Below are 24,263 nucleotides of genomic sequence, written 5' to 3'. Positions count from 1 at the left end.
TATATATATAATTAATAATCTTATCTACTATAAAGTAGTAGAGATTAATAAGAAAGATAAATATTATATAAAAATCTATAAGGCTATCGTCGAAAATAAGAATAAGTTTTAAGAAATTACTTTTAATAAATACTTTATATAAGATAGAGTGCTTTATTATAAGAATCGTTTATAAGTATTTAATAATATATATATCGATATTATTCGAGAGATATACGATTAATTATTCTATAATTATTCCGAAGTAGTATGTATCTATAAACTACTTAAAAGAGAATATTATTAGCGAGATATAAGAATTATTATAATTATCTATATTAAGAATTACTATATCTATTAAAAAACTAAAATATCTTATAATCGAGAGTATAATTTATTATAATCTCTATTAATCTTATAGAAATAATAATAAGATATATTAATCAACTTCGTTATAGGCTTATTTATATTTAATAACTATAACGCTATTTAAGTAGCGATCGATTGATTTATTAAGAAACGTTACTATGTAACCTATTCTAATATTAATAAAAACACTATCGCTAAGAAGATAATTAATTTATTACTTAAGAAAGTATTTTATTTATATAATCTATCGACTTTAATAATATTAAATTAAGATTCTTAATTTATAATTATTATATAAAAGTCTTTTTATAAGAGATTAGATATTATAGCTAAGCTATTAATAGTCTTTTATTCTAAAATCGATAAATAAATTAAATAAGCGAATTAGAATATAAAGCGTTATTTTTAAATATATTATAATTATATATAGAACGACTAAATAAAATAATTATTTATTATTAAGTTTATCGATAATAATACTATCTTATTAACTATTAATATTCTATCTTTCCTTATAAATAAGAGATTTTATTCTTAAATAACTTTTAGCTTAAATATTATCGACTATAAGATTATATATAAATATTTTAATACTATTTAAATAAAGAATATTATAAATTATATAAAATAAGTTTTTAAGTATATCTAAAGTAATATAAATCGCGTTTAGAAGATTATAATTATATAAATTAATAAGTATTAATAAAAGATTACTTTTTAAATAGATAATAAGGTCTTTCTAAATAATAAGAATATTACCTTTAATCGCCTTTCTTATAAATTAAATTATAAGAGACTTAATTTATTTAAGATTATAGATTTTATAAAAATTTTATATTATTTAAAAATTTTACTAATTATAAGAATTTACGACGTCTTCTATCTTAATCTCTTAAATTTTATAATAAATAACCTCTTATTAGAGTAGATAAATTCTTCGCCGAAATATATTATTATTAATAATCGAATTAAATAAATTATTAAAGAAATACTTAATTTTAAATTAATCTATAGTCGTTTTAAGTATAAAGTTAAGTAAAAAGATCTCGATAATAATTTTATTTAATATAATACGAATAACGATAAATTCGAAAATTGCTAGAATCTAATAGATAACTTCTATAAGCGATATTTTAAAAAGTCTTATCTATAAAGAAATTAGAGCGAGAGATCTTTAATAGCGATAGCGTTCTCGAACTAGAACTATCTCGAATATCTTATTTTTAATCGAATTAAAACCGTTCGATATTTTTATAATAATCTTATTTTTTTTAGGATTAAAAATTAATCTCTTAGATCTATATTAATTAGAGATTATTTTATATATAATCTTTCGTATAGACTCTTATTATTAATATAACTCTAAAGATCTTTTAAAGCTATATTAATATATATATAGATTATATTATTACTATTACGAAATATAATTAATATTAACTAAATAATATATTATAGAGAAGACTATATTAAAGTTATTTAATATTAAATTAGAGTTTTTAGTATTTATAGCTCGATTCGATTTAAGAGCTCTTAATTAATCATATCGTATTATTCTATTAATATTCTATTCGCTTAAATATAAATTCGAAAATTATTATTATTTACATCTACGTCTATAAATATAATTTTTATTATATTATATTAATTTTCTTTTAATTAGATTTTCTATATACGTTTATATCTTAGCTAATAATATCGCTATAGCGTAAATATAAAAAGCTACTATTATTCTTAATATCTCTTACGAAGAAAAATACGATACTAAGGTTTCCGAATATAATTATTTCTTTACTACTTTTACTATTTTTTAAACGTTAAGCGTATATATATACTTATTTTTCTATCTTTCTACTTATTAATTATAGAATATAATTTATTAAAGAAGGGAGATAGTATTATAAGCGTATTCTTAATATACTCCTTAGCTCTATAGCTAGCGAGCCTTAGCGAAGATATCCTCTATTATATTATACCTCCTTTTTATCTATATAGTTCGATATCTTAGTTATCTTATTTAATATATCTATATTAATATTACATCTATATCGATTCTAATATTAATCTCTTTTTATCTATAATTCTTTATAATATCTCGCTTAATCTCGCTAATCTTATTAAACTACTAAAAAACTCTATAGAAAAAATAAGAAGAGTATTAATAACATGTTATTCTTAATCTTTATTTATAATAATAATTTAATTTTACGACGATATACTTCGAAGCTATTTTATAATATTCTTTATATTTAAATTAATTATATATTAAAAACTAGATATCTTTAAAAAGTTTAATCTATAGAATACTTTATAAGTTAAGCTTATAATCTATTAAAATATTTAAATATAATATAAAATAGATAAACTAATTACTAAAACTCTCTTAGAGATTAAGATTTATATATAATAATAAAATAGATAGCTAATAAATAAGATAACTAAGAAGCTTAAGAATTAAAATTTTAATAGATTCTCTAATTATATCGATCTCTATTTTAAAATTTTAAAATTTATATATAAGATATCTTAAGAAGATAATATTTTTAAATAAGTATTATTATCTAAAATTATAATATAATCCTTATACTTAAAATATAAACGAGTTAAAATATTAATTCATATTTTTAATCTATCTATAATTAGATTATTTTAGAAAAATAGAGTATTATAATAATCGCGCGAATTAGTAATCGCGAAATTTATTAAATTAATAGAGATATTTTATTAGCGATATTAGATTATTAATAAGAAAATTCTATTTAGAATAAGTAATTTAAATAAATAATAATAACTCGAATTAAAGTCTATTATACGTTTCTATCGAGAAATATAATCTATTAAGATATATAATATTTAATAAATTCGAGATCTTATTAAAATATTTATAGGGTATTTAAAAATATATATAAATTAAATATTATAAAAAGATATAAAACTATTCTTAATTATTTATAAAACTTTTATATATAAAAAATATTATTTAAGATTTTAATAATCTCGATTTTTAACGATAAATATTTATAGCGTATTTTAAAATATATATAACTTCGATATCGCTTATAATCTAAATTCTTATTATATTATATTACGATATATTTCGAATAAAATATTTTTATAATTTAATCGCAATCTATTTTTTTTTAGTTTTAATAAGAGAAGAATTAATATAAAATAATTTATTAATTTATTAACGATATAATATATAAAATATCGCTTATATAATAATATATAATATAATAAAATAAAAGTATTAATATAGATATTCTTAAAACTTTTAAATTTAAAAATTTATTTATAAGATTCGAGATTTAGATTATAATCTATTAAAATATATTATATAAAAATTAAATTTTAAAAAAATTAATCGACTTTATATTTAAACTTTTTAATATAAATTTTATTAATATCGCGAAACTTTAAGAATTTTAATAAAGACTTTATTAAAGACTTTAAAATAAAATAAAAAATAAAGTAAGAGATAAAAATAAAGCGAAAAATAAAGATAAAATAAGAGAAAAAATAAAATAATTCGATTATATATAAAGAGTTAAAAAGATTATTAAATAGTTAAAAAAATATATAAAAAAGTTATTATAAAGAAATTATAAAAAAATTTATAAAAGAACTTATAAAAGAAGTTATAAAAGAAGTAAGAAAAGATAAATAAATAAAAAACGAATAAGAGAAGATTATTTATTTATCTAAATAATAAAATTATATATATAATTATTATAAACATTTATTTTTATTATAAAAGATAATCTTTTAATTTAATAAATATATTCTATAATTATTTAATTTATTATAAAGATCTTATAAGAAAAGCGCTATTATATACTCTTATAATAAAAACATTTATTTTTATTTTAAGAAATACTCTTTTATTATATTAAATTAAATTTATAATTATTTTATTTAATCTATTATATACTTTTATAATAAAAACGCTTATTTTCATTTTAAAAGATACTTTTTTATCTTATTAATTTTATTCTTTAATTAATTAATTTATTATAGAGATTTTATAAAAAAATTAACTTTTATATATTTTTATATTTTTATATTATTATAATTTTCATTTTAATAAAACGTCTTATTAAGCTTTTTAATTAATTAATATTTTAATATTTAAATTTAAACTTTATATAATATTAAAACGCTATAATGAATAATCTACGTTAAATATATAATATTATATTATTAAAAGACTTTAATTTTAAAAAGATTTAATAAGAATTTAAAAAAAAAACTTTAAACGTATTTTATCTTATTATAACTATTTGATATTATATACTTTAAATAAAAAAGAGATTATAAAATAAAGCGATTTAATTAATTCGAATACTCTCATTTTATAAGCGTTAAGTTTTAAATTAATATTAAAAATCTTTAATAATAATAATAAATATTTCTCTTTATATTTTATTATATATTTATTATTACTTTAAATTTTTAATAACGATAATAAGATTTATAAATAAAGCGTTATAATTTTAAAAAATATTTATAAATATATTAATAAAAAAATATACTTAATAAACGCTAAATAAGATAAATATTAAAAAATTATAATTTTAAAAATCGTTTTATTTATAATAAAAAAACGATCTTAACGTACTTATTTAGAAGATTTTAAATAAAATTATTTCGAATATTCTATAAATATATACTTTACTATAAATTAAAAATCTTTTATTATATATATTAATCGGTATATTATATAAAATATATAATAGTTATTATATATCTTATTTATCTAATTAATAATTAAAGTAATTAATATATAAATTATTAGATTAAAATTTCTCTCTTCTTTCTTATTTTAAATTTCTTATTAAATATTAAGTCGTAATATAGCGATATAATAAGTATAAAATACGTTTCTTTCTTATAATTATCGATATTTAATTCGAGAAGAATATAATAAGTAATAGATCTTAATATTATTTTTTTATTATAATTTTTTAAAGACTTTAACTTAGATTAGTGACCGGAAAGGTATAGTATTTGATATGGGATTTAGGTAATTTTCGAGATACCATTCTCGGTATTTTATACATAAATTACCGTATTTTAAAATCGTACCGTATAAAACAGACTAGCCTCATTATAGGGCTGAAAGAATTATAAGATTCTATAAATAGATTATAAAGATATAAATTTTCAAAAAAAGAGGTAAAAGTTAAAAAATTCTAAGTTCAAAAAATCTCATATCTTTCCGGCCAGTAACTTAGATAACGAAATTAACTTAATCTATAACTATTTATATATTAATAAAATTAATATCTTATTTATAATCAAGTTAGCTTCGAAGTAATCGATATCTATTAATATATTTTTAAAAATATAAATTTATTTCGCGGTGAATAAAGTAGTTAATATTTTAAATAAACGATATATAAATAAATTATTTAACGTGTTTACTAAGTATACTTTATCGTCTTCTTTTATATCTTTAAAAGAGATTATTTATTTCTTAAATCGAATTTATTCTCGATTTTAATATTATTAATATTAACGTTATCTTTATTATTAATAGTCTAAATCTTCGCTTTTAAAACGATATTCTTTTCTATAAAGATTTAAATTAAGTACTTATAATTACGTTAAATATATTTCTCTTTATCGTAATCGAAATAAATAAGAGTTTTATTAGAAAACTTCTTCTTTATATTCGCTATAATAATAATCTTATAATCGATATAACTCGCTTAGCGAGAATAATATAAAAAGAAAATCTTATTATAATCGCTATAATTATTAATTTAATTATTATCTTTTATAACGTTTACTTTATTTTCTTTATATAAAAAGTATTATTAAGAAGTATTAAATAATTCTTAATTTTTTTAAGATTATTATACGCTTAGTAATAAGATTCTTAAACTTTATTAGCGTATTTAAAAGTTACTTTCTTAATTAATAACTCTTATAAATCGTAATTTAACTTATTAAGTTCGTTATTAAGTCTTATAAGTTCGTTAAAGAATTTATAAAAAGTATTATTATCTATAATTAAAGTATCTAATTAAATATTTATTATTTAAGCGATATTTATCTTTTTAAATATACTATACAAATATTTTAAGATATTCTTTTAAGCGATATATAAATTTAAATTATCGAATAATTATCGAATCTTAATATATATACTAATCTTATCTTTTAGTTAATTAATAATATAATTAATTTTATTTTATTTTATTAAATAATAATTAATATTTACTTAAAGAGTAAAGTATTAAGAAAGATTTAATAGAGGCTTTAATATAATATATAGCTTATAAAAGTCTTAATAGCGTTAACGTATTATATCTAATATACTTATTTAAAAAAAAAAATTTTTAAGTTTTATATTTTAAGCTATAATATATCGCTATAGAGTTATTTATATATTTAAACTTTTTATAGAATATTATAACTTTAAAACTTTATTCTTATTTTTATAATCGTATATAAAAGTAATATATTAATTTTAAAGCTAGTTATAATTTAATATCGTTATAGCGAGAATCTTACTAAGATTTAAAGAGAGATTTTTAAAATTAAGTTATTATAATCGAATTAGTAATTAGAGTTATTATCTTTATTTTTAATTATAGAAATTTATAAATAGTCGAATAGCTTTAATATAGACTTTAAGAATAAAGAAAGAGAAGAAAGTTATTCGCTTTTTTAGTATATATAAGCTTTATAATATAAATATTAACGTTTAAATTAAACTCCTTAGAAAAATAATTTTTTATCTTATTATAAGACGAGAGTTTTTTTTAGCTAGTAAAGATATTAATAGAGAAGTATTATATAATTACTAAAATATTTAACTTATATAATAGAATATCTTTAGAGAATACTCGAGTTAATTTAAGAGAATTTTTAAGAGATTTATCTAAAGATAATTTTAAGAAGTAATTTATCGAAGAGAAATTAAGATTTAATAAGATAATTAAGTATTTAAAGTTTTAATTAAAATAATTAAGATTTAATAGCTAGAAGAAAAAGATATTAGATTTTTAATTAAATATATTCTTAAAGATTATAATAGAATAGATTAAGATATAAGGGCGAGGAATTAGAAATAGTAAGTATATGTTATAAGATAAAGAGTTAAGTAAGAGTAAGTAGAATTAAAAAAGTATTATTAAGAAAAGTAGAAATTTGAGATAAAAGAAGAAGAGAGAGAGCGAGTATAAAGAAGGAGTTAAGAATATATTATAAGATATAAAATAAAAGAAAACTATTTATAAAACTCTTAAAAGTCGTTATTACTTTTCTTTATAATCTTATTTTATAAATCTATTATAAAATCTTATATAATTTATATTTATTTATAAAATAAATAAGTTTAATATTAAATTTAAATTATTCTACTTTTTTTATTTAGTATTAAAATATTAGTAATATTAGTAATAAATTAATAAATAATATTACTAGATTAATTAAGAACTATACTTTAATATATATTATATATTTTATACTATAATAAATATATGAGATTTAAAGTTATATAATTTAAATAGATAACTTTTAATTATATAAATTATTAATTCTTTTTAATTACTAATCGCTTATAAACTCTTTATAATAGAATTTATTAGATATTACGAAGTAAGTAAAGATATTACTAATCGTAAGATTAAAAGAGCGTTAAGCATCTATCGAAGTAGAAGTTTATATCTAAATTACTATATATTCGTAATATTAGAGAATCGAATATAAATTAATAATAGTAATAGTATTTAAATTATAAAACTAAATAATAGCTATATAGAAAAAAGAGTATAAATATACTATAAGAAGTTATAGTAAAGTTCGCTAAGTCGCTAAGTTAAATAAGACTTAGCGCTTCTCTAAACTCGAAGTTCGAAGAAGAGCTATAGATTAAAACTATTAAAAATTATAATAAATAGCTCGATAATACTAGAACTTCATAAACGTATAAATATATATTCTACTTTCTTTTCTATAGTTAATTCTCAGTTCACTTAATAATAGATATATTATTTTATATTCTTAACTAAAACTATAATACTAGAAAAGAATAAATAATAGTAAATTTAATACTTTAATAGAGTAGTATAGATAAGAACTATTATTCGCTATATATATAATATATATAATACTAATATTTATCTACTTTAGCGTCTAGAATTTATAAGAAGACTTTTTTCTTCTACTTTAAGACTATTATAATTTTACATTATAACTACTACTTTTTTTTCTTTCTTTCTTATTTTCTACTGAAATACGATAGATCTTTTCTATTTTCTTTAAGAGCTTCGTATTAGTACTACTCTTAATTTCGCTAACTTCGATAAATCGCCTTAGCACGTATATTATCATTGTAATTACTTCTATATAGTTAAATTCTAGTTATATTTAAATTATTATTATTTTAATCTATTTAAGTTTCTAATAAAGACTTACTATAGATAATAAGATCTAATTCTCTTATTAATCTCTATCGTCTATACTATTAATAGTCTCTCTCTTCTTCTTCTCTTAAATATTCTTTTTATATTATTTATACTTATATACTTACGCTAGTTCTCTTACTTTCTATAGAATATTATTACGCTCTAGATATTAGATCTTAAATAGAGGTTTTCTAGATATAAAGTATAGAAATTTCTCGAAATCGAGCTTTTTAGTCTAGTAGTTAAGGCGCTTTAGAAGTCTAATAATATTAGAATTATAATTAAACTAAGTTAATAGTAGTATATAACGAAGATTTAATTAATAGAGAGTAAATCTATATATAGTAATAAAAGCTATTTATAAATCGTAGTAACTTTATTAAGATACGTTAAACTTAAATAGATCGCTAAGCGTATATTTACGATTATAGAAGTTATTATACTCGTAATAAATAGATATAGTTACTACTATTTATTATTTACTAACTATTAATTATACTCTATCTTATCTAAAACTTAAACTCTTTTTAAAATATAGCGATCGATAGAATAAAGATAGCGTCTACTAGTCGCTATAGAAATATTTTTCTAATTTTCTAATCTAGCGATAATCTTAGAGACTTAGTATTAAACTTGAACTCTACGTAATTATAGTTAATATTCTTATTCTATTATTAATTTAAGTAGTATCGTAATCGAGATCGAAGCTAATTTAAATTCTATCGATCTCGATTATTATAAAAGAAGTATAACACATTAATACTACTCGATTATTCAGGGAAATACATCATTCAGAGAAATGTACCACTCTCAAAATTCGATAAATTCGGGGGCAAGTTCTAGGGGTAATTACCTCGAAAATCACCTTAGATTCTATCTCGCAATTTCGATAAGTTCCTCTTTACGAATATACGCGGTGTTGGTCTATAAACTCGCTATTATAGAAATTAAACATTACATATAATATTCTTTTCAATTCTTTTCAATTCTTTCTAAAATAGTGTTGTCAAATAATGTGTGAAACTTTCGCGTTTGAGCAAGTTTAGGGACAATTTTTCGGGGTGATAGCCCCTAGAGGCACCCCCGGATCTAACGGATTTTAGGGTGGTGCATTTCCCTGAATAACCGAGTAATACGTTTCTCAGCCTTTGCTACAACCCTTACGCCGACGTCCCGAATGTTACGACATTACGCAATCTTGTGTCAGTCATAGATATATGTAGAATCCCTGTGTGATAGATATCATCCATGTTTCTTTTTTCATGGATAAGCATCATCTATACATAGAATGCAACCGTCATTGATCGACGCACCGTTTAATTTAAGTGAGTATAACAAGTGAGAGGATTCCGTCATCATCGCTGGGACAGACACATCGCGAGCCTCTGGGCTATGCCGAGACACGCTCTTGAGCAGACTTCGCGGAATAGTGAAAGATCTCAACCAAGGCATTGGACATGACAGCGCGAAGGCGGATTCATTCCCGATGACCCGTTTCATCTTAACCGAGATATGATATGGAAATCGCCAAGTATTGTGCAGGTCTCCAGAACTGAATTAATTCTGATCGTTGTTGCCAAGCCCTTGTACGATACACACATAGCCTGAGCGAAGACAAGTTTGAGATGTCCAGGCGACCAGGCAATAGACTCACGCCCTCATACTACTGAGACACAGTCTTGCAGATACCTCAAGTGTCTGCATGACGGTCTCCCTAAGACGGACTAAATCTGCTCCATTTCCGAATCTTCGCACCATATATGTAGAAGAGGAACGGGACGGGCACCATTGCGGTGCAAAGAAAGCCGAGTAACGACATAGCCCATGGCACCCCAAGATTGTCGAACTAGAATGTCAGCCTAGTAGTCCATAGAGCGATACCTTGGGTTTGATACCATGTAAGGAGCAAACATGGGGAAGCCAGCAGCCAGAACGCCGCGGAACATAGCGTTGATGGAAATGGCCGAATTGGCGTTCATCTTGTAAACGTCGATCAAGTAATTCAGTCCCTTTCAGGACAAAATGAGGTCAGCCTCTAGTGAGCAGTCTTTCGTGCGAGTAGTGTCTTTCAAGGAATCTCAAACGAGCGAAGAAGCATGTTGTGGATGAGCTGGGCAGGCGACCTACCTGCAAGAAGACTAGTATAATTCCACAACCGAGGAAGATGCCCGAAATCACTTGCGGTACCCAGGTGATGTCTGGATCAGATGTCCCTGAAGATAGCATCAACGTATGCTATAAGCTGAGAGACTAGATGCTTAAGCGTTGAGGACTCACATCCAAACCAAAACATTCCTATTGCTAGGAAGAGGCTACCGAGCATCATAGGTATCAAACGCTCCTCAGGTACTTCACCATGGATCTGCAGCCTCCGCTGCATGCGGGTCTTCGTATGGAAGATGATAATTGCAACACCCACGAGTACACCTGCGGTAACGGCAAGGAACGGAAGAGCGCCCACTCCGATGTTCCAGCCACGGTGCTGCTCAAATGCAATAGGATAAGCCTCAAAACACAGGTATAAAAAGGCAAAGACAAATCCCATGTGGAGGGTAATGAGGGCGAGTATAGGTTCTTGCGCAATCATAATCCACGGCTTTAGTATGTATTTTCGAGAAAGATCTCTCAAATTGATCGGCTTCCTGTTCGCCTCTGCCTGAATAGCCACATTCCGATTTTCAAGAAGGGTCTGCTTCGTACGTCGAGATAAGAGGACGGGGCTGTAGGTCTCAGGGACAGTGAAGAAGTATAGCAGCACAGAGGATATGCCCAATATCAGAAGAAGCCATTGTGTCCAACGCCAGCCCAGATGCGACATGGTGACAAAGCCGCCAACTGCATCACAGTCAGCTGCGCTGTGGCATTAGCTACCCCCTTCTTTATTGCGAATAGCTTACCAATAGGTCCGAGCACAGGACCCAGAAAAGTCGCGCTCGCGAATCCAGCGACCGCGATTCCTCGAGGGAGAGTATCATAAAGATCAGCGAGGCCGCCTCCTGCCTTGGATTTCTGGTCAACAAGCTCCACATTGACGCCTACTGTACAGCACTCACAATTGCTAGCGGTGCAGACGCAAAGACTCCGCTAATGAAGCGACAAGTGAAGATCGTTGCCGGGTTCTGTGCTCTAGCGACTGGAATCGTGAAGATAGCAAACATAAACATGCCAACACTGAGAGGATTTCTGCGACCGAGAACCTCAGACGCAGGTCCGAAGACCGTTGGGCCAAACGCAAAGCCTAGCACGTATAAAGCGGTCGCAAGAATAGAGACTTCGCTTGATATTCCAAACTCTGTGGACAAAACCTGGTTTGCAGGGCTGAGGATCGATGATGCAAATGTGGCGAGGAAGGTCAGCATCGCCAGGTTGCCGGTAATATACACCTTTCTCGTCGTAGAGAATTTTCTTGGGTTTCGCTGATGCAGTCAAAGGTTAGCACGCCGACGTGCAACATCGTAGGAGGAGTACAGAAACTTACCGAATCGTCAGGGCCATCCCATTCCATCGCATTCACATTCTTCTTCTTTTCCTTGTCCTCGCCTGGACCACATTTATCGTTTCCTGAATTAGATGACTGGCGTACTTGTTCTTCATTCACGAATATTTGGTCGTGGTTGCTGGTGTCTCCATCCTGGTTAGTGCTAGACATAGTATTTTCGCAGCTAGAGTGCTCAGAGGATGATTTGAGAGCTTGCTCAATTGATGGGATGCTCTTAACGCAGAGCGGATCGCATAAGAGTAGATTATGTTGATGGCGAAGGTACCAGGCCAATTCCCATGCGTGCAGCGAAGGAAGGACTTGGGAAGGGTACTGTTGTATTTGTACGGCTGCTCGGGCATGGATTTCTGTAGTATTTGTATTAGGTAGGTTTTGCAAAGATTCTGAAGACAAATTTGAAGGATTATTAAAGATTATTGAGATTAAGGCTAGCCGAAAAAGGCTAGCTTTCGCTTGAAGCGAGTCGAATAAGACTAACTTTCGCAATCACGTGACTCCGCATTTGCGCGCGAACGTCTACATATATACATTACTTTATTATATTAAAATATTATTTATTATTAATTATCTTATAGCTATTTTTCTAGAAGTACGCTGTAAAGAATAACGATAAGAATTTCTTCTTATACTCTATTACTATATATATTATAGCTCTATAGCGTCTACGTTAGATATATTAAATAGAGTTATTATAATTATATATTTTATCTTTATAATATTAAGCGTTTAACTAAGATCTAGATATTAAGAATAATCTATAATTTAAGAGAAATATTCGTCTTATAAAAGAGAAAGTTCGTCGTCTTACGTTACTTCTTAATATCGAATTAGTTTACTATCGCTATTATTTTTAATATCTTTTAGAAGTTACTCTTTATATCGTCTACTATAAACTCTTATAGTCTAATCGCTACTTTAATATAATATATAAATTCGATAGATTTATAATATAAATTAATATTATCTATAACGATATAATTATTTATTTTTCTTAACGATATCGATTTATACTTCGTTAATATCCCCTCTATATTAAAAAAAAAATAAAGTATTTTACGAAGATTTTAAATAAATATAGAGGCTATAAAGTTATATAAATATTTATAGATAAAATATTTCGAGACTTTTATTATTTAAAGTATATATAGTAGATAAATTATTCTAATTATAAAGAATTTAATCTTATTAACAGAGCGTAGTAAGTTTAGACGATATACTTTTTAGTCTTATTAATCTATATCTTAATTTTAATAATAATAATAAGTTACTTACTAAGTTAGATATTCTATAAAAGATTTAAAAGTTCTAATCTATAGAGAATAAAGAGTTATTTCTTTTTAATAATTAGATACATCTACAAATCTAAAAAATTAATTTTCGTACGATTTTCGCCGGGTCCGTATAATTAGCATGATTTAGCCTATTTAGTAGACTTTATCTATATCTAAATCCTTTTTACTAGTTCTATTAATTTAATAACTTTAAAAATTTTTAGTAACTTTAAAATTTTTACGTAATATACTTTAATATACTCTAAGTATTATTCTATATATATATAATATTAATATATATTATTATTAATATACGTATTATTATACGCTATATTAGAGTATTACTTACGCGATTAATTTTATTAAATCGTTTAATTTCGTAGTTAAATTTAAGTTAACGTTGATACTTATTATCGTAGAATCTTACCGTCGTAACGTCGATTATTAAAACTTTTCTTTTTTTATACGTATTATTATTAAATTAATAGAATTAACGAAAAAGATTAAAACAGTTACTGAATCGGTGAAATTTAGACGAATTCTAATCAGATTTACTAATTGGACGGATTTTATAATTTCCGCGATACACGCGCGATCAGCAATTTCAAATTTTATAGGAACTTTTCAGATTTGCAGATGTATATAAAGTTATAAAGAAAATTATAAATTTATTTAAAGATAATAAATAAACGATATTAGAGTCGAAAGTCTTCTTTAATAACGCTATTTCTAGTATTTAAATTAGTATCGAAATAATCTTTAAAAACGTATAGTAAATATAAATAATAAATATATTTAAGATATAGTTAAGAGTCGAAGCTTCGTTAATAACGATATACTATTTAATATCTATATTACTCGCTAATTATCTTATATATATTAAGGGAAATACTATAAGTAGTCGATTTCTAACGAGATTATTGACGCTAAAAGAGTATTTAAAAGTAATATTATAATTATAGATTTTAATTAAGTTAATAGTTATTTATTTACGCGATTAATTTATATAATATTCTTCTTCTATTCGCTTAAGATCTTCTATAAATAAATAGTATAATAAGTATAAAATTAGTAGTAATGAGAGAGTAATACTATTACGATTAAGTATTTATATAATATTTATATTTAAAGAAGATAAAGAAGCTAAAAAAGTTACGATTAGATAAACTTACTTAAAGCTACTATATTATCTAGATATATATATTCTATATATAAAAATATCTTTTAAAGCCTTAAAATATATATATATAATAACGCGTAAAGTTATTTTTAAATACTTAATATTTAATAATCTTTATATTAAATTACTTAATTAATAATCTTTTATATTACTCTTTTCTTTTTAATTAATCTTCTTAGTAACTATCTTCTTAGTAACTATCTTTTTAGTAATAACTATCTTTTTAGTAGTAACTATCTTCTCAGCAGCTAACTTCTTAGCAGCTATCTTCTTAGTAACTATCTTCTTAGTATTTATCTTCTTAATAATTATCTTCTTAAAAACTATCTTCTTAATCTTCTTATTATTAATTACTCTTAGAAATATAATTTTAAGTCTATTAAAGCGAGTATTAATAGTATTAAATAAGCTACTTTAAGATTAATTTATTATTAATATTTTAAAACGTTTCTTCTTAAGTCTCTTTTCTTTCGCTTTTTTACGAGCTTTCTTCTTTTTATTTAAAGCGAGTCTTTATTTAACTATATTCTTCGTATTCTTATTATAATATATTATTTAAATAGATATCGTAGCTATATTATTCTTACTATTCTTCGTTTATATAGCTCTATTATATCTAAACGTCTTATAATCGAGTTCTTTTTTCTCTTTTTTTAATCTTATTAAATATAATCTTATACTTCTTTATCTTCTCTTTTTTTTTACTTATTCTCTTAATTATTAAAATAACTTCTTTATTAAGCTTTATATTAATTATTAAAATTATTAATATAGATATAATAGACGTAAGATCTTAAGAGATAACTGTGAATTTAAAATAGACTAGCGTAGCGACTTACTAAGTACTTATTTCTTCTTCTTTATTAAATACTTATATAAAGAATATTAATTCTTATCTATAACTAAGTATAATTATTATATCATTTTTCTTCTTTTTCTATATCGCTTATTAATTATTATCTATTCTTAACTCTTATTAATAATTCTTATTCTTTAAATTATATATTATAATCTCTCTTATCTATTTATCTATAATAATAGTTTAATTATTCTCTTACTTAATATCTTCTATTATATCTTAATCTTCTATCTCTTTATCTCTCTTCTTAATAAGATTATATATCTTTTAATTTATATTCTTATATAAATATTCTCTTCTTACTTTTATCTAAAAATCGAGTTTAATCGTATTTTAAAAATTAATCGCTTTATTCTTAATATTATAACTATTCTTTTAATTAATATATTTATTAACTAATATTATATATTCCTTCTCTATAAGATTTAACCTTCGCGATATTATTTTCCTCTATTTTAATTAATTCTCTTAATCTTTTATCGAGTCTTATACTTTCGAGAGTATACGTAAGAGAGAATTACGTCGTTTTCGTTCTTTCTACTATAATAAAGATATATTACGCTCGCTTATAGTAATATTAAAAGAATATTTAATTAAAAGATAATATATCGATTTATCTTCTATACGTATAGAGAGTTCTTTATATTCTAACGAGAATATATTATTATAATTTTAGTTATTAGTAGAAAAGTTCTATAACTCTAAAGCGTATTGACTATCTCTTAATATAGATATAGATATTTAAAATTACTTAAGTAAAGTATTATTACGTAGATTAAGATTTAATTACTAACTCTTATAATAGTAAAGCGATTAAGACTACTATTAACTCTAAGATAGATTAATATAATAAATTTATCTTCGAGTTATTTAATAGACTTCTTAAGAGGCGATAAGAGAATATAAGAAGAAGACTATATAGCCGCGTAAGTAATATATACATCGCGATTATTTTAATGTTTTTTTCTAACTTTTTTTATATATATTTATTTTCGATATATTAACTACGCTAGTTTTTCTATAGAAACTACTATTAATTAATTAACTTCTTTAAAGTCTTTATATATATTTTAAAGACTTTAGAATATTTATAAAGCTATAGTTAAGTAAATAGTATAAGATATAATAATTACTTGATAGGGCTAGACTATATTCGAAATCTAGCCGTATATAGGCAAAATGTGATCTTTAGAATCTTTACAGACCCTATCTATTGCTAACTCGACTGCGCACCGCACTCAATCTTATGGTTTCGTGGGCAGTCTGTTGGAAAATGTGGCAAACAGCCCGGTGATACTAGTGGCTTGGCAAGCGCACAAACATGTATTCTACTTTCTCCTTCATAGTTGCTCTTTAGTCCACTTGATGATAGGTACATCATCCCATAATTCCAACACAGTCTATAGGAGATTTCTGTGAGGACAACAAAGGTTATATATAATAAGCAGAGATAAGATTTTGCTCAAACTATTGGATACTTATATAATTTGGTGGGGTAAAGGGGAAAAGGAAAGCCAGGATTCTGATGGCAGCAGACAAAGAGACCGCCTGCGGAGGGCGGCACCATAAGTGCTAGACAGCGTTTAAAAGTTCCAAACCTACCTAATCGCCACGTGTTACAGGCGGATCCGAGTAGATGATCCAGTAATACTGCCAATATAAGAGACTCTATGCTACATAGTGGTTTCGAACATTTAAAGGCTGTGCCTACTTTTACAGAAGATACTATCCCTTACTATGGAAGGTAGTATTAAATAATTCAAGCCCCGAAAAGTAAGCGGAGAGGGTGACTTTTTATTCACCAAGGTAGGTAGGGCTAGGGCTATATGTCGCCGAAAATTAAAGGGAGCGTGGCTACGCGCGGTTGCGGAAGTTTACGTAGATTATTCTCGATCATCATTTCGCAAAGCTAAAAGCCGCCCAAAACTTTGCGATGCTGATTTTTCAATCGAAACTCGTCATAGAGATAATGCATTGTCAATGTTTGCAGACGTGCAGTCTTGTTTCGGACGTTATGCCCCGGCCCCGCGCTTGGGAGTAGTAGACCGACTAATCAATACCGCTTTCCACCTCTCCGCGAAGGACAGACCTCACGTATAAATTAGAGATCGCGGACCCTTTTATTTCCCGGTCAAAATACCCCAGTCGCCCTCGGCCCAGACGAGATGAAGCTTCCAGTGCTTAATCTTCCACAGCCCGTCCTTGTCGTCCTCAAGCAGGTCGAGGGAGTACAAGCTCCCAGTCAGGAGACGCGGTGCGCCCGGCTCGGTACCTTGCTTGCTGCGGTAGTGCTGCGCCAGCGCGGAGGCGGTCATCGAGGCCGTGGGGGTGCCCGCCCCGACGTCGACGCGGACGTTGGACATGAAATGGGTGGTGTCGAGCTTGGAGATGGAGTCGTAGCAGCCGGTGGTGATGGCGTCGAGGCCGGACATGACGGTGCCGTTGAGGTCGAAGCTCGCGTCGTGGGTGAAGGCGGAATCGAAGAGGTGCTTGTTGGCGGTGTCGAGGCCGAGGACGCAGCGGTATAGGGCGTCGCTGATGGCCTCGCGGACTTGAAGGGAGGCGAGAGAGCTTGGGTATGCCATTTCTGATCGATGTAAGGCTGTTGGGGGGGTTTTTTTCCCCCTCTTAGTTGAATGATAGCCCGTGTTAAGAATGGTTGGATCCTTTTTATCTCCGTGTCTCTTGCAGATCTTTTTTGATTTCTCAGCGACGGAAGCACGGAAGTGATATCCGTTGCATAAAGGGATGTTGTGGCACTTACCGTAAAGGAGGGAATCCCGCACGGCCCCCTGGCTTTTCTTACGCCGGCTGTCAGAAAGCGGTGACGTTTAGAAGCTTCGCGATCGTTAAGATGAACTATTCTAGCGTCATAAATATAGCGTCGGAGAACACGATACCTGCGGCTTCTAGTATTCGGAGATTAGGAGAAAAGAAAAGGAAAATGAAACAGCGGTCAAGTCGCTTTGACGTGTCGTCACTCCTTCCTAAAAGAGTAATCGGAGCCAGAGACTGCAGATTGGACCCCACTTGTCCATTCTGCCTGGTTTCGCCTCCTTTGGCCGGACCCCCACTTGTCTTTCCCTTGCCCGATTCTCCGATGACTAGCTCTACGGATGATGATGATGATGATGATGATGATGATGGCTAAGAGTCTTACGTCATTCAAAGAATCACGGCCGAGAAAATATCATTGACAGGACAAGCAAGTAATAGACAGGGTCTCACGTAGACGTTTCTGGTGGCTGGTGTAAGATAGTGCTACTCTTCCATACCCCTCTTCTTGCAGCCTTTCTGCGTCGTCCTCGATTCTATTCATACACATCATCTTCGTCTCTCATCGTCCGCTCTGTCTTGTTTCAACATCAATCGGACCCATCCAACTGCTATTAGACGTGTTGCAGGGGCGCAGCAATGGCGGAGGCGGACATCAAGTGGGTGAAGCCGGTGGCGCTCGTAGGGGGATTCGCTGGTCTGGTGAGTCTGTCCGACTCCTTGCTGGGATATGCCATTGAGTGCAGGGCAAGTGGGTCGTCTACCTCGTGTCCAAGGCCATCGACGCCATTTATTTCAACGCTTTGCGTCACGTCCCGGGCCCCAAGCTGAATGCTCTCTCAATGATCCCGTATGCGAGACATCTGCTGGCCGGAACGACGGTCGAAAATACCGTGAAACTTCATGAGAAGTACGGCGAAATGGTTAGAATCTCGCCGAACGAGGTGTCTTTCATTTCTGCGGAGACAGCGTTTCCAGACATCTACGGTATGTTATCTGAAGCGAAAAAAGGGGGGAGGCGGCGGGAATGGAGTTTGGCCAGGACCGTACATGACCTTTGCAGGATTCCGCACTGGCAAGCTCAAGGGTCATTTGAATATGGCAAAGGTGAGCGCGGGATGTCATTACGGTTAAGCCATGATTGACGAGAATTGTTAGGACCCTGTGTGGTACGTCAAACCGGAGAATGGAGCTCCTGCCATCTTGCAAGCAAATGACGAAGATCACTCGAGAGGTGTGTTCTTGTGCAAGTATGTAGAGACAACAAGACGTTCCGTTTGACTTTTTCCGCCATTGGGAACAGGTCGTCGCGTACTTGCCCATGCGTTTAGTGAGAGAGCACTTATGGCACAAGAACCGCTTCTCCAACGCTATGTTGGTCAACTTGTCGACGGGTTGAAGGAGGTCACATCGGCAAGCAATGACGCGGTCGACATGGTCAGATGGTACAACTGGTAGGTTGTCTTATCCGCAATCTATGTGCCCGATCTGACAAATGAAAGGACAACCTTTGATGTGATAGCTGATTTGATGTTCGGTATATTTTAAACCTTCTGACGCTCTAAAATTGGGGGCTACTGGCTGATGGTAACCACTTCCCTAGGTGAATCTTTTGGATGCTTGCAGGATCTTTCAACACACAAATACGTCGCACTTCTTTTCGAGTCTCTCACGTCGTTGAGAATGATATATGTCCTCACATACTATCCTTGGCTGAAGTACTTTGGCAACTTTGTTATCGACAACAAAATCCTTCAGAAACGGAAGGATTATCTGGTACTTGTCGTTGGTCCCTGATGCATCCACGGCTAGATTTTTAACGAGCGCAGGCTTGGATTTCTAGCCAGGTGAAAAAACGAACCGAGCGCGACACCGTACGACCCGATTTCATGACTCATATCCTGGCGAACAACGGGAGTAAAGGGACCGCGCTGTCCCAGAAGGAGATTGACTCAAATGCGGGTCTAATGATTACTGCTGGTTCCGAAACGACCGCAACGGTACTCAGCGGCGCAACATGGTTACTGCTAACCAACCCAAACGTGATGCAGAAAGTCAAAGACGAGATTCGAAGCAAGTTCGAAAGCTATGATGATATCACGCTTAGTCGCGTCAACGAGATTCCATATACGATCGCCTTTCTGTCTGAAGCACTTAGACTCTTCCCTCCCATCCCGGTCGGATTCGCACGGAGGGTGGCCAAAGGCGACGCGTTTGTCAGTGGCTACTTCGTACCGGAGGGGACCCTGGTGTCTGTCAGTCACTTCGCCGCCTACCATTCCGCGCAGAACTTCAAGGACCCTGGAGCTGTCGTGCCAGAGAGATGGTGGGTCTGCCAAGTCCTCGCGTTCTCCGTGTGAAAGGCTGATGATAACTTAGGCTGGGTGATGAAATGTACGCCGCCGACAAGAAGAGCGCCTTCCAGCCTTTCAGCTTCGGTCCGCGCAGTTGCTTGGGCCGGAACCTGGCCTTGGCCGAAATGCGCCTCATCCTGGCCAAGATCGTCTGGTCCTTCGACCTCGAGCTGCAGCCCGGGAGCAGAGACTGGCTGCGGCGGTGCAGGGTGATGCGGCTCTGGCAGAAGCCCGAGTTGGCCGTGAGGGTCAAGGAGGTCGAGCGGAGTTAAGATGTCAGATGGCCATCACTTGACTATGGGTTCAGCGTGGGCGATTCCTGGATTCCTACGGAAGGGGAGAAACGGATATGGAGTCGTAGCTCCAGACAATTAGACATTAAAACCTGTCCCGTACACCCACAAAGATCTTGCAAGCTTTGTTATATCCACGGCATTCATCCTTCTCACTAGAATTAGACACGATAACTCATGGAATCTTCAAAAAGGGGGCATCTTCTTCTCGCGTGGACGATTGATCCCTAGATTCTCCCACGGGTCTTCAATTTCCAAAAAGAAAACCCCCCCTGGGGTGCACGAAAGCCAAGTTCAATTCTACATTTGCAGGTCACAGTAAACACCCCCCCCCACCCGGCTCGCACACCCTTTTTTCTTTCTTTTTTTTTTGGGACGCCGCTCGGCCGGTTATTTTTTCTCACTCTTCTGAGTCAGTCTCCAGCAAAATCGAGATCTGTTCGTTCTCAAGGCTATCGGTCAATGCCATTTGAAAAAAAAACCCCCCTTTGGCCCGCGGAGAAGACAGCGGGCCTAAAGGTCAAAGGGGGCACGTCGAAAAAGGGTATTTTATAGGTACGAAAAAATAATAATTTTTTTTTGGCCCCAAATAAGACGCCAGAGTTTTTTAGTCTTTTGGGTGGGGGGTGGGGGTTTTCTCTTTCTAGCAAAGAAGCCATACGTTTTGAATCGTTTGCTACTGAGTACACTACGAAGGCTCGTAAAACGTATCGCTCAGCTTCCCAGGCCGCGGCCCCCCTTCCTTCGATCTCCCACCCGCCCCGCGTTCTTCCCACCCAAGAAAAAAAGCCCGCAAGGTCCGCGAACCCGACTTATATCAACTTGGCTGGCTTTCCCGTTCCGTATCCGCCGGCAGCGAGTAGTCCCGATAGAACTTTTTGTAGATGTGCTGTGAGACGGTCTCGCCGCTGCGGTCGTGCGGATCCAGCGGGTTCGTGGCCTCGAGATCGCCGTGCCAGAACGCCGGCACTGCGAAGCGCTCACCGCCGGCCTTGTTGATGACCCGGTGAACCGTGCTCTTGTACTCGCCGCCGGTCCACTTCTGCACCATATCCCCCAGGTTGATGACGAACTTGTCCTCGACGGCGGGGATCAGGAGCCATTGCTTCGTCGCCGCGTGCCAGACCTCGAGGCCGTCTTTGCCGGGGTCTTGAAGGAGGACGGTGATGCCGCCGTAGTCGGTGTGTTGGCCGGAGCCGAACTGCCGTGGGTCGGTGAAAGTATGCTCCGGGTAGCGGAGGAGCTTGAGGAACCTGCCGCAGGGGGGTTCAGTCAGTCTATACTAAGGCGACGTCGGAGTGGTGCTCGTTACATGGCGACGTCGTTGGTGAACCTGTTCAGGATGGAGGCTTGGTGGCCTAGACTGACGACGAGCACCTCCCAGACCTTGCGCCCGAGATTCAAGATGTTGTCATAGTACTCCAGTACGGGTTCGCGGAACTCGCTGTCCGCGAGGTCTTTGGGCCAGACGTTGGGACCCTTGAGGAAGCCAACTTGATCCATGGGCAAATGTTTCCCCACGAAAAATCCCTTCATGGTGTCAGCGGGATTCACAAGAGGGTCGCCACGACAGTACTTCTTTCTGGTCCGGCAAGACATCCTCCCTTGGCCTCTGGGAGCCCGGCCCCTCATACCCACGGCGCCATGAGTTCTTGTAGAGTGAAAGCTCGGTTTTTGATTCGTTTGGCAGCTCGAAGAAGGTCCTGCAGGCGGCGAGCACGCGCCGTTGACTCGTCACTGGTACGCCATGCCCGACGATCTGGAGGAATCCATGCTCCAGACAAGCTGTCCTTACTTTCGCAACCAATTCATCTTTGCTGGTTGGAGTGGTGGGTTCAAAGTACTCGCGAAGATCGACGGTCGGGATGTAGGCTTCCGGGTTGGCCATGGTGGTTTTCACAGCAGATAGCTGGCTCTGAAGTTGGTCGACGAAGATGCGTCAATAGCTCAAGTATGAGTGAGCTGTTCGCAGTCAAAATACTCTTTACTTTATGAAAGTATATAATAGTAATGTTTAAATATTATCTCTTGAGACCTACCCGAAAGTTTAGTTATTCTATCAAGAATTGATTCCCGTTTTTTTTTTTCAGTCAAAATATCATAATCTTTTGCGGAGGATCTGCGCGAAAATTGGTTAGGCTAAGACTTTCGTATATTCTACGTATAGGTATATTCTTCTAGTAACTAAAGTCTTAGTATATTTAAGTATGTAGAAGTTGAAATATGGGGGGTGCGATTCAGTAAAAAGATTCTGCCGTACTCGTAATCCTTCCGTGTCTGTGGATCTCTATCGCACCAATCGTGGAGCGCGGATAGGTTGAGCGGCTCAAGCGGACCTGGTGGTGGTTTCTAGATCAATGCCCCCACGTATGCTCGAAGACAGAAGAGAAACCGTCCTCCTCACTTGACGTGTAGAAAGAAGATCGACAGCATGGAGAAGAAGGAAGCTACCATCCGGCCGATAGCGGAGTGAGCGATTCACAACCGAGTTGCGCCATTGGTGGTGAAGATATCGCGCTGGGTACAGACCGTGAGGTTGATTGCGCAGATTGCGCAGTGTAGGAGTCGTTGCTACACTCCCACGTTCAGCCTCGCCGGACTTGGTTATGTACTTTAGTCATGCCGATCGGGAATATGCAATGCAACCTCCGCGTCAGATTTCAACAGCCACCATAGCGAATGACCGTCGGCACATTGGACACATGCACATGGTAATGTTGAACAATCCGGCGAGTGCCGCATTGATGTGTTGGGCCAATTCGAGATCATGGATCAGAAGCCAACGGATACGCCATTCCATTGTTGACCGTTACACCCGAAGGATTGAGACTTGATGTCGGAGAATTCTAGTGCTAGGACAACTATGTAAGAAACTAGCTACATGAACGATCTGCATTGAGACAAAGATACGCAGTTGAAATGAAAAGTGGACCGTCGCCATATACGCAATTTTCGTTGCTGTGCATCGGATAGCACAGAATCTGAGAGCTAGGATGCTATCGCTGAGTAAGAGGCTCTTCGCACTCCGGCAAGCCATAGATACGGGACGCCTGGATCTCCGCCATCCCCGCGACTTTTGGCGTTCTATCCAGGCTCCAGCCGGCTCTCCGGACGCTGAACGCTTGGGTTTCTGCCGTCTCAGCTTATCTTTACGTCCTTGTCAATGCCACACCGAAATTTGCCCCCTGTCCTGTCTCTGTAGGGGGCGGTCAGGCAAAATGAGGTGGGTGGCACAATGGTCTTTCGCGGTCGGAAGCTTCCACCTAGACA

General features: G+C 32.0%; 4 protein-coding genes across 4 annotated transcripts; 1 reads left to right on the top strand and 3 right to left on the bottom strand.

The window, feature by feature from the left end:
* Positions 1-10,621: 10,621 nt before the first annotated feature.
* Positions 10,622-12,411, bottom strand: HO133_002602 (uncharacterized protein; the record flags this gene model as incomplete). Its single annotated transcript, XM_037293528.1, has 6 exons — positions 10,622-10,771; positions 10,950-10,975; positions 11,040-11,612; positions 11,660-11,771; positions 11,816-12,178; positions 12,241-12,411. The coding sequence occupies 6 exons, from the start codon at positions 12,409-12,411 to the stop codon at positions 10,622-10,624; spliced, it is 1,395 nt and encodes a 464-aa protein (XP_037150357.1).
* A 5,280-nt stretch (positions 12,412-17,691) lies between these two features.
* HO133_002601 (uncharacterized protein) lies at positions 17,692-18,156 on the bottom strand (the record flags this gene model as incomplete). Its single annotated transcript, XM_037293527.1, has 1 exon — positions 17,692-18,156. The coding sequence occupies one exon, from the start codon at positions 18,154-18,156 to the stop codon at positions 17,692-17,694; it is 465 nt and encodes a 154-aa protein (XP_037150356.1).
* An 829-nt stretch (positions 18,157-18,985) lies between these two features.
* On the top strand, positions 18,986-20,972 carry HO133_002600 (uncharacterized protein; the record flags this gene model as incomplete). Its single annotated transcript, XM_037293526.1, has 9 exons — positions 18,986-19,048; positions 19,093-19,333; positions 19,410-19,453; positions 19,505-19,580; positions 19,650-19,800; positions 19,849-19,883; positions 19,950-20,122; positions 20,176-20,672; positions 20,726-20,972. The coding sequence occupies 9 exons, from the start codon at positions 18,986-18,988 to the stop codon at positions 20,970-20,972; spliced, it is 1,527 nt and encodes a 508-aa protein (XP_037150355.1).
* An 838-nt stretch (positions 20,973-21,810) lies between these two features.
* HO133_002599 (uncharacterized protein) lies at positions 21,811-22,881 on the bottom strand (the record flags this gene model as incomplete). Its single annotated transcript, XM_037293525.1, has 3 exons — positions 21,811-22,246; positions 22,306-22,523; positions 22,570-22,881. The coding sequence occupies 3 exons, from the start codon at positions 22,879-22,881 to the stop codon at positions 21,811-21,813; spliced, it is 966 nt and encodes a 321-aa protein (XP_037150354.1).
* Between the last annotated feature and the right edge of the window lie 1,382 nt (positions 22,882-24,263).

Source organism: Letharia lupina (genome assembly GCF_014066315.1).
Source record: "Letharia lupina isolate WasteWater1 chromosome Unknown contig_15, whole genome shotgun sequence".
Taxonomy (NCBI): domain Eukaryota; kingdom Fungi; phylum Ascomycota; class Lecanoromycetes; order Lecanorales; family Parmeliaceae; genus Letharia; species Letharia lupina.
Note: the sequence above shows the minus strand (reverse complement) of the source record. Positions and strands in the feature narration are given on the sequence as shown.